This window comes from Oreochromis niloticus, linkage group LG1 (assembly GCF_001858045.2).
Source record: "Oreochromis niloticus isolate F11D_XX linkage group LG1, O_niloticus_UMD_NMBU, whole genome shotgun sequence".
In the NCBI taxonomy this organism is placed as follows: domain Eukaryota; kingdom Metazoa; phylum Chordata; class Actinopteri; order Cichliformes; family Cichlidae; genus Oreochromis; species Oreochromis niloticus.
In genome coordinates this window covers 21,180,729-21,192,216 of record NC_031965.2, presented here as the reverse complement: position 1 = coordinate 21,192,216, position 11,488 = coordinate 21,180,729, and the positions used below count along the sequence as shown (strand labels likewise).

Here is an 11,488-nt window from a genome sequence, read left to right as displayed (position 1 = left end):
AGAAAAGAAATGCAATGGTATAAAATTACAGCAATTTCTTTTGTGCAACATTATAGACATATTGATCTATATATATGAATATAGATACATTTTTTACCATGCTATACTTAGTAGAAACACAAGATGGCAGTACCATGTCAAGATGATTTTATGCCAAGTTTTGGATTAAGCATTTGCCAGAAACAGTGAAACTATACACCATTCAGCTCCAACTTTACAAGCAGTTACATTAAAAGTGAAGATCAGTGATTATTCTGTGACTGTGCAATGTTCTGCCAGGAAATATGTGGACATTACTTTGACATGTATCACACACCTAAAAATTATGTGTGTGGTCCTGGTCCAGACCAGCAAACCCATCATCCCAACCACACTCTCCTACAGCAGCGGCCTCCATCCAGATGTGGTGCCCCATGCACCTGTCCCAAGGGGGATCCAAGGTGTTAACCTGGCTTCTAAACTTCACCATCTTCCATTTGAGCATACACGGGAAGCACTGGAACAAGCCCAGTGTATGTTGGCATCCACCAGCAACCCATAATACCTGATAGATCAGCTGTCAATGTCTCAGTACCAGATGAGGGTATCCTCAGAGGTCACAAGTCTATTTCTCCGCTACTCAGAGCCATTTTGACAGCACACTAGAGACCTACATAATATTAAACATGCGGTTTAATATTGTGGGTTCAGCATTACAAAGTATATATTAAAATCATTAATCTCTCTTGTTCTCTCATTTTCATAAACACAGTTCTGTAGCATACATCTCCAAATGTTTATGGGCAAAGAAACACAATAACACGGTGTGATAGAGGGTGTTTGAACATGTAATACCCTTAAAGACTTTACAATGTTAATGGTTTAAAGTAAAATGTAAAAATATTCTGCTTACAAAACTGCAATGAGGCTAATGTAGATGAACAACAGAATGAAATAATTTTATAATAGGGAGCTTTTGACAGTATTGTCTCAAGCACTGTACTTACAAAGCCATAGAAGCAATGCATTGGACTTTATTGGGATCTGTGTTCTGTCTAGCTAGATATTAGATATTTTATCACCTTTTCAGCAAAGACCAGTGAAGCCACTTCTTGTTGTGGCAGGAATTATGAGCAGAGAGAATGATAAGCTCTTATAAGATGACATATGGTGTCTGTATGAATATACTGCGTGTGAATCCCTAAGACAATCACCATTCCCCAAACCAAATCACCTGTCATTTCTGGCAGCAGTAAGGCTTAAGAAGAGCCGAGGCTTCTAATGCACAACACTTCAGTGTCTTAAGAGACCTGCTTGGCAAACACCTCAGACGCTATGAAAATCACTTCTGGGTAATGTGGGAATACACCTGATCTCTGACAGGGTTTGAGTTAGCTGAAAGGGTCACATATTCATAGAAAATTTTTTAGTGTGACTTAACAAAGAAGGACATTAAAATCTTTTTTTTGTGCACAGAGAGATGAGTGACAAAAACATGCAGAGAACCAATGTCAAATTTTATGTCAGAAAGAATTGTTAATTTTTAAAATTGTCTAGGTTCATCAAAAACACTCAACTCTAGCTGAAGAACAACTTAATTCTTTTCTTCAGCAAGACACCTGCTGATGAAATCACTAAATTCACCCAAGCCTGAGTTTATGTATTATACAGCAATATGAGATGGTAGTGAGATTCCATCATGTATGTTTTAGATTCAGCGATGCTGTAAAAAAGACACCGAGCAGGATTCGGTGAAGTTGAAGACGTTAAGATTTTCCTTAGGAGCGACCAAAATCGACAAGATTAGAAATGTGTATATCAGAAGGACAGCTCAGGTTGAGCCATGTGGAGACAAAGTCTGAGATGCTGAGATGGTTTCACATGATATGAGATTCATCAGGTCATGTTGTTTTTTTTCCTTACATCATTCTTTGCAAAACTACTTATGGGACCACTTGCAGCTGCCTCACAAACAGTTTGCTCCCTTCATTATGCATGTATCGAGCTGTTGTTTCGTTATTGTGCCCTTTGTCATGAGCAATACTGGGCATGATATCAGTCGAACTTGTATCCATCTATTATGCATAAGCCAAAGGATCATTTTCTGCTTATTTTTGATCGTGTTTTTTTTAAAGCTCCGTATCTATGGTTCAACCTGTTATCTAACATGACACTGGTAGGTAGCAATTAGCATAATCCATCTCATATTATTCAAAAATCTGCCCAGAAGTATAAAACAGAGTGAAAATATTACCAAAAAATAGAATGACGTGTCATTTTTTTTTGTGCATAGACTAACTTGCTGAGTTCTACTCTGGGTGAAAAGAACGTTTATCTAATGACCACAAACAAGAATTTTCATTTTGAGCTTGTTAATCATCCAGGTTTGCCATCCTGCTTTAATATTACTGCTTCAAAACAAGGAATTTGCACTGAAATAAAAAGGACTAGGCTATATATAATCGTCATTAATTTGTTTTAACCCTCCAAAAAACCCCCAAAAGATCTGCATATTTTATATCAAACAAACCAAACTTGTATCTTCATTAGTTAGTCCTCTTACTGAGGAGAGCTAGCTATCCATTCGCTTCCGCTTATCCTTTTTAGGGTTGAGAGGGGCGCTGGAGCCTATCCCAGCTGTCATAGGGCGAGAGAGTGAGAGAGCTAGTGAGTGTAAAATGCTACTTTACTTCACTAAGTTGAAACAAAAACATTACCAGGTAAAACATTGACAGTACAGTTTAGCATTTATTATATACACCGCAGCATAGAGATGTTAACTGGAAGCTAACAATGCTGACTATATGTAGAGCATCAGACCAAGCATAGCTAGAAAAAAAATATGCTAAAGGATCAGCAAACATTTTTCACTTCAACTTTATTTCAGTTCTGCAATGATACATCTGTAAATATCAAACTCAAACTGAAGACTCGAAAAGAAACATCTCAAAGGCATCATGCTTTATTTCATAGATTATCCATATATCAATACATTAATTCTTTTATAATCAGGAATTTATAAATCACAAACGATATACACACAAAAGGTTAATATTACGTTTTTCAGATTTTTTTTTTTTTTAACTTACAATTTTGTGACACTTTTGATCCTTAAACACCGTCTGCCCTTGCACAAACTTCAATAATGTAACTCAAGCAGAAAACCTAAAGGCTAAAATTCACTGCATAAAACGTTACAGAATTTCTGAATTCAAATCTTGATTCATTGTAAATGTACAGAAATCGATAGCATGACAAAAACTTTAGTGCAGATAGTGTGAGGAAGATCTTAGACTTAATATCTCAAAGTAAACAACCATAGCCTCAGAACTTATCCAAGTTATCTCTTCCCAGCACAAATGTGGTGACCTTTCTACAGTATAGATGCTTAATTACTTTCCTCCTTGCACCCACTGAAATGCTGTGACTTAAAGGTTAGTTTCTCCAAGCTGTTATATGCCAAGGTATTTGACGCACAGTTTAAATTGAAGAAGAGGTAGATGGTTTCAGTCCTTCAATGTGCTTATTATCAGATACTGATGTTCAGAAATGTTTCATATGGAAAGAATTTAAAACTAACTAATTCGCTAATCGTGACCTGTGCAACAGGCTTAAACAGGTTGACACTGAAAGACTGATTATATCACTGTATGTAATGTCAAATTTTTTGGAGCACAGAGAATTTTGATGGATGGTTATAAAACAACTAAAAGATGTTTTTTAAGACACTGTCTCTAATTGTAAATTAAATCTCTGCAGCAGTGTGAATAAGTAAAAGACAAAAATCCAAAGCCGTTCTAAATTCATCCTGTGCTCCAATCAACTGAACACTGATTCTGAAGTTTGATAAAAAATAAAAATATATTACAATCAAGATATCGCAAATTTGGATTTAATCTGCAGAGAGGAAATTTTAAATGCTTGCTATCATAACCAAATCATTCGTACTGCGACCCTTTTAAAGCTTAGCTCTCACCCTCATTACCTTATATGGAACTATGTCAAAACATGGCTTCAGTTGTCTAGCTCAGCCAGACAATGCAACACAGTACAGAGGTCGCTGGCCATGTTTGTTACCATGTCGGTGGTGCTCTTTAGGTCTTAAGCCACAGACAGCAGGGTGCAGGTAGATGATACACTGGAGGAACGCCCATGGACACTGTTGTTGTTATCCAAAATTCCTGATGCAAACTGCATCTTTGATGTAGTGCAACACACAAAGGTGCTGGCCAATTCAGGGCAGAGGGCCAGAGCTAGTTTTTGAAGGACTAGATAGAATTTCTTGCGAAAGCTTCGGTTTATCCAGAAATAGAAGATGCAGTTGAGGAAACCATTGGAAGTTGGTAGCCAGACCACTACAAACTCAATCCACTCTGGTACACTGCTACCTGTGACTGCTGTAAGGCAGAAAACAATGAGTGTTAAGGCAAGTATCAACAAAGTGAAAACAACGTACCTAGCAAAAGACAGCGGCTACTTTGACCTGCTCCCTTTTTACAGAGCAAGTAGCTCTGCATGTTTTATTTGTCTGATTTTCACGCCAGAGGCCCTTCATGGGGTGACACAAATTCCTAAAAGTATTAGTATAATTAGTGTTAGTATAACTGCAAAAGGAGCCTCCTGAGACGGGGATATTTCACTTGGCATTATGAGAGAAGATAAAAAAAATCTGCTTTGGAGGTGCTTGCCTTACCCCTGAAAGCAATGATATAACCCATCAAACTAACATTTGTAGTCTTGACCTGAAAATACAAAGTTCACTGATCAGGTGGAAACTGCAGTGAAACTAGCATTTAGACAGCAGCACACTTTAAAGATTAAGCTAAACCGTCGGCTTCGTTTCACAGGATATTCATCCAATATCAGATCATTTACAGCACTCTTTGGAAAAGGTCTTCACTTCTAAAAATATTCAGCTGTGACTTTTCAGTCTTGACTGCTCCACGCCAGCACATGGCTGGGGTAAATGAGAAAAGTCAAAAAAGGTCTGAGTCATATAACTGGCCCCAAATCAGCTTTTCATGCCCAGAATTACATAAATGACTCAGAGCTATTTCTTTCAGCACTGTCCTGGATTAATAATAATAATAATAATAACACTACTAATAACAACAATAATAATAACAACAAAAAAGATTTTTTTAAAAGGGAAATGGACCCATCAATAGCCATCTAATACAATTTTTAATAAACACAATCAAATACTTTTGAATTCTCTTACTGCCTTTGAAACCACAAATAAGAAATACACCAAGACAAACAAGTAGCTGTGAAGTTTACCTCTTCCAGTTAAGCTTATATAATCAAAAACTATCTAAACCTAAAAAAGCAAAGCATACTTGCTACAAAATAAGACAGTTATACGAGTAGTTCTCAGATATTTTGTGACAGTAAATGCCACAGTTATAGACATAAACAGACTATATTACATGTGATATATTCATATATGAAATATATTCCTATTGTATTGAAGTACAGTTAAGTAACTACACTGATGGAAGAAAATCATCCACCATCCTCACACACTCACTTTACATATCGAGTGATGTTTTGCTTACCATTGTAGATCATTGCTGCCATGCAGGGAGTCCAGCAGATGTAGTAGGCTCCCATCACAGGCACAAGCACTCTGGAAGGCACATTGAGCCTACTGCGCCGCGCACTGTCATATTTGCGCAGTTTTAACCTCTGTCTCTTGGCTGCACACCAGACTTTTAGGTTTGCAAATGTCATGATGATGGAGCAAGGGAAAAATATTACACATGTCAAGCTTAGGGAGTATCCAACATTTGTAGAGTAAGATGGGTTGCAGACCAGTGATGCGGTGGAAAAATGAACTTGGATGATGCCATCTGGTAATGATATCGGCGACAGTAAAATGGGAGGGAAGCACCAGGCGAAGGCAATCAGAAACAGCGTCCTTTTCCTTGTCAGTAGAGATGAGTACTGCAGCGGGTAAAACACCGCAATGTACCTCTCCAGGCTTATTGTGGCCAGTGTGTACATGCAGGTGGAGTAGACGGTGGAATTGCAAAAGGCCACAACGTGACAAAGAGCATCTGGACCTTCAGTGTAGTCCTTTAGCAGACTCACCCAGAGATTCAAGGGCATGACCAGCAGTCCGAACGCAGAGTCTGCTGCAGTGAGCGAGAGGAGAAAGTACCGAGAGTTTCTCGACCAGCCGGACACTGAGGAAGTAATAGCCAGGAGAACTGCAATGTTTCCCAACGTGACCACGACGCCCAAAACGATTATTATGCTTATTTTGACGGAGTGGTGGGAGAGCTCCTGCTGTCTCTGAGAGTCAAACTCTGACATGTTGAAGTCGTCCGAAGTCGAGAGGTTAAGGGCTGTGTACATTGCTCTACACGGTGATACAAGTGGAAACAAATCATAAGTAAACCACAGACACACAAAAGAAAAGAAAAAAAGTTGACAAAAGTTTCTAAAGAAATGAAAAATATGAGCAAAAATATGTGGCCGTTCGCTGCCAGGCTAACTCTACAATCAGCAGCACACCTGAGGCAATTAGCGCTGGGTAGTAACATTTACTGCAGCCACGCCCCCAAAGTGCTTTATTCAGTACAGAAGCAGGCTAATCACGGTTTATTTTATGAACTAAGTGGATGTTTTTATTATTATTCTCGTCTATTTTTTATATTAATCATAGGTGGTTTAGCTGAAATTATTGTGTCATCATCACATCCTCGTTATACCCAGTAACTTAAAGTGATCTAAAAATGTAATTCTTACTAGTGTTAGTATAAATCTAAATATTCAGGAACATAAAGTCAAAGATTCCTTTATCAGTCCAAAACCATCTAACCTTTCCATTTCTATTTCTATTATATTCTATTTAAGTGAGCTAATTTTCCTAATATTTATTAATATATGTGCACATATTGAGTGTTATGTGCAGAGATATTTCTCCTACACATTAGGGCAAACTACCAGGAAACCACTTAACATTAGCACAGCAGGTTAAAAAACACATTTCCTGTTCTATGTCCTAATCCTATAATATAATATAATATAATATAATATAATATAATATAATATAATATAATATAATATAATATAAAGCAACTATTGTCCTGAATTGGCACTATATGTGAATCAAACTGAAAAGAACTGAATTAACATGACAGAAACACTGTACTACAAAATAGCCTGTAAAACAGGTATGCATGTTTCCACCACCATTACTATTTAAACTGTCCCCATTTGTTGTACACTAAGGTGGAAGAAAGTAAAAATATAACTTCTGACTCCATTCACAGCCTATTCCATCAACTTGTTCCGTCTAGCTTCCAGGCCACCCCATCTTGGCAGGTTTCATCACCTGAAATAACATTGAGTCAGACAACAATTCATCACTACCAGAAAGGTCCCACAGAAGACATACACACTGTCAGCCTGACGTCTCGCTACCAATCATGGTCCAATTTCCACCATCACGCACCATTAGTGTCAAGCATTCCTTCACCTCCAATCTGTGCCATCGTCTCTTCTTCAAATAAATAAATAAATAGACATACAACAACTACAGGACACAAGGGTAAGAAAAGGGCTGGAAAGAGTGTCACTGACCTTTCCCACTTAGGTAACCAGGAAACCATCTGTTTCAGCAACATTCTTGTGACTCTCTGCTATGTTAAACTGCTCATATCAACGCACTCTTTCAACAGGAACACTAATCCCACACTGTGAACAGTGGAACTAAGATGCGATATTTGTAATGTAGACTTCTAAAAATACACTCCACAATGAATTTTCTTACACTGGCTTTACAATCATCAATCCTCTTCCTCTCCTAAGAATCCATTACATGTTATTAATTTTGAAGAGAAGCTGCTGCACATGGGATAAATCTGTTCTGCAAAAGCTACACAGCACATCTACAAGACGAACTGCCTATGACACGCAGCTTGTTCCCCTACAGATCCTCCACAGTAGAAGTGACAGCTATATTTGATATATGTATTTCTCATTGTCCTAATGACAATATTTCTCTCTATTTAATGCAAAGCCTGGAGGAGGAGATGGACTGAGAGTCTGTGATTAATATTCTACCTCCTTTTTCCTCCTTTTTCACTCCTTCATATTCATTGCACACTCGACTGCATGCTTTTTACCTGATGCTTTCTTATTTTCAAAGGATGTAGAATTCCAATATCAATGGGTGCAAGCTCTCAGATCTTTAAAAGGAGCAATATCGCCCTAACCCTAACCCATCCATCCATTTTCTTCCGCTGCAGCACAGTGGCGCTGTGGTTAGCACTGTTGTCTAATAGCAAGAGGTCTTGCATCTGATTCCACCATCTGGCCCAGGCCTTGGCGTGTGGAGTTTGCATGTTCTCCCCATGTTTCCCTGGACTCTCGCTCCAGGTACTCCAGCTTCCTTCAACAGTCCAAAGAGATGCAGTTAGTTTGATTAGGTTAACTGGTGATTCCAAATTGATGTGAATGTGACTGTAGTCTGTCTCTCTGTATTAAAATTTTATCTCAGTGGAATCAAAAGAATATAATGTTCAAAATAAAGTACAACAAAAAAGCAACATTGCTTTAAAGTGGCATTTGATGTAGATATAAAAATAAAGCTTAATCATTTATTTGTTAATTTTAGTATAATATCAATTGTTAGCGATGAAGCATCTGTTTACAAAGCAGTTTCCACCAGCTGCTGGTTCCCAGCAATGCGAATTGGTATCATTTGCATGCGTGCATGTTATTCTGTCTGCCTGGAAACATGATAGCTTTAAAAGTTTTGAATGAATTCTAGAAAAAGTTGGGTCATGTTAACAATTCATTAAAATTCGGCTTACATCCACCGAGGTGTTCAAGGTCAACTTTATGATTTATTGGTCTAAAACTGACAAAATGCCTTATAACTTTTCATTCTTAGAAGTGTGGTATGGATTGTCAACATAAAGATTGAAAACATCATGCCACATTTGACCTCTGACCTCTCCTTTGAGGGCAACAGATTGATCTGAAGGTCAAAGTGATAATAATGCTATAGCCATTTAAAAATATGTTTCTTACTGCTACCATTTGTACTGACAGAATATATACATATGGGGATTCTAAACATCATGTTCCTTTGGACCTCTGACTGCTTCTTTGAAGGAAACTAAGGTCAAACTTTCATAAATTATCTTTTATCTTTAAAATTAAAATTCTACTGCCTTTGTTTCTATTGGCAACATTTACCAAATGATACTCTTGTATGGGGATTCTAAATATCACATTTTAGGTTATATCCAAATGTCACATTTGAAGTCTGATCTCACTTTTACATTTCACATCTGTCTTTCTTTCAAGCTGACCCCAAAATATATCATATCTTTAAAAATGTGTTGTCAAGAGAACGAGGATGAGCTGCCTAGTTAGAAATATGCTGCATTATATAATAAACTTAAGTTATTCATGTCCACTCATTTACAAATCAATACCTAATATCCATTACCAACTCCTACATAGCAAAAGTCTGCACTTTGCAGTGCAGTAAAAACAAATACAAACCTCTTAAAGTACATTTAAAAAGAACAGAGAAAATAAAATGATATATACAAAACACAGTATAAATTCCCTTAAAAATAAATACTGCAGAGACAGTGAGCTATCTTGAGGTAGGTTTGTGCTTTCAGAGTGCTTCTTGTTAATGCATGTAGTAATATGGGCCCTTGAAATGTTCAGCCATTGAGAGGCAGTGCAAAGTAGCCTATAATAGATTTACTTGAGTGAATTCACTACAGTACTCAATTAAATGCACTTTATTTACCATGTCTGCCAATATCAGATCCATTTATTTATCACATGAAATCTTTCGCTGAGCTAGCAGTAAAATATTCAATGCACATTTCTGAGAAAAGACAGAAATGCACATATCCTCACAGTTCATTCATAAATCTTTCTGTGTCTTTTGAGCATCTCTGCATGGCTCAAATCCTAAAGTGTTTTCATGTGACAGAGAGGGAGGGTTTGCGTGCGTGTTTCGATGTCGGGTCTACATGTGTGGGCGTGCACACGCAAGCACTTCTTGCCCAAAGCTGTATCTGTAAATGTAGTTGATCTCAGGCGAACATGAGTGAGATACAGAGAGGATGAGTTTCTACATGTGTGCAATTGAATATCCTGTGAGTGGGCGGACTCCTCCATCGGCCACCTACTGTACAGTACTTCCTGATGTAGGGGAAAGTAGCCATTGATTTGATCTGTCTGTGCATGTGTGTGTGCGTGTGCGTGTGCGTGTGCGTGTGTGTGTGTGTGTGTGAGTGAGAGAGGGTGTTTGTGTGGGCAGTAAAGCTATCTAATTCTACCAGCAAGGATGATGTTTAGGGGAGATAGTATAGCACGAGGTTTGATGGGCGATTGTGTGAAAACTTCATGTCTGTCTTGACCGTGTCTAACTGATAACAAGGTTTCGCCAGCACTGACACAACCAACCTGGCAGGTTGGATGTTATTAAAGTGGTGTCAGACATACAGTATATTCTTGTTGGACCTACACATCAATGTATCCCCCCTTTAGACTCAAATAAGAAGGAGAGTGCAGAGAAAGAATTGCAGAAACCAAATTGAGAGAGTGCTGTAAGTGGTCTGCTAGTGTCTTACATGTCAAAGACAGAAAAAGTGTAGATGAATCATACTGCAAATTAAATACAAATATCATAGAAATGGTATTTATATGGCTCTGCTTCTTCATAATATTCCCATTCATGAACAAAATGCTTTAATATAACAAGTGATTTAAACACACTACGAAATGAGGACTGTATTTATGAGGTTTTCTTTGTGTTTCATGGGCACTGAAAAACACATCGGAGAGAGTCTATTAATAAAGTCTGACTTATTAGTACAAATATAACGATTTGAGAAACATAGTTTAATGTGCATGAAGTGAAAGACAGAAATCGTGTGCTATAGATTCCTAAAGAAATAATAAAAATAAACAAAAACCCAAAACAATGCTTTGCAATTTAAGCAGCACATTTTGACCTGGTTACACAATGTTTGTATGTCATAGTGCCTCTGCTTCACTCCCATGTACAAAAATACCTACAGTGAGGCTAGAATTTCAGCCTCGCATAAGAGCCTTTCTCCTCCCATTTTAAAAGCCTGAGTATTGAATATCATTGAAGCTCTTTTTGCTTTCAGTTGTTTTTCCCAGAATCACAGCTGAATTCAACTATGTTGCATTTGTAGCCAATCTTACACAACAGGGGTCTCAGTCTCTTTTTGAAAAAGGTCTTTCAGACATTGAAAAAAAAATGAATATCTAAGGAGGGTATATTATGCTTTGGTGTTGACCTTTAATTTTTCACCAGTGGTTGCAACTTACACAGAACCACACAAGCAGAAAACCACACAGTCCCTTGGTAGCCTTGCTGATTTTCTGTAAGGGAGCTTTGTTTTGAATCCAGCTGCTTTCCACTGACCTGACCAGATTCTAAGGTATTTAAGGCTGCTTTTGTTATATACAGCAGCCTTTTAGGAATTGTACATCA

General features: G+C 37.7%; 1 protein-coding gene across 1 annotated transcript; it reads right to left on the bottom strand.

The window, feature by feature from the left end:
- Positions 1–2,925: 2,925 nt before the first annotated feature.
- On the bottom strand, positions 2,926–6,536 carry zgc:162592 (histamine H2 receptor). Its single transcript, XM_003442273.4, has 2 exons — positions 5,538–6,536; positions 2,926–4,376 (listed from the first exon to the last, which is right to left on the bottom strand). Exons 1-2 carry the CDS (start codon positions 6,337–6,339, stop codon positions 4,081–4,083), a joined length of 1,098 nt encoding a protein of 365 aa, XP_003442321.1. The 5' UTR covers positions 6,340–6,536; the 3' UTR covers positions 2,926–4,080.
- Positions 6,537–11,488: the final 4,952 nt, after the last annotated feature.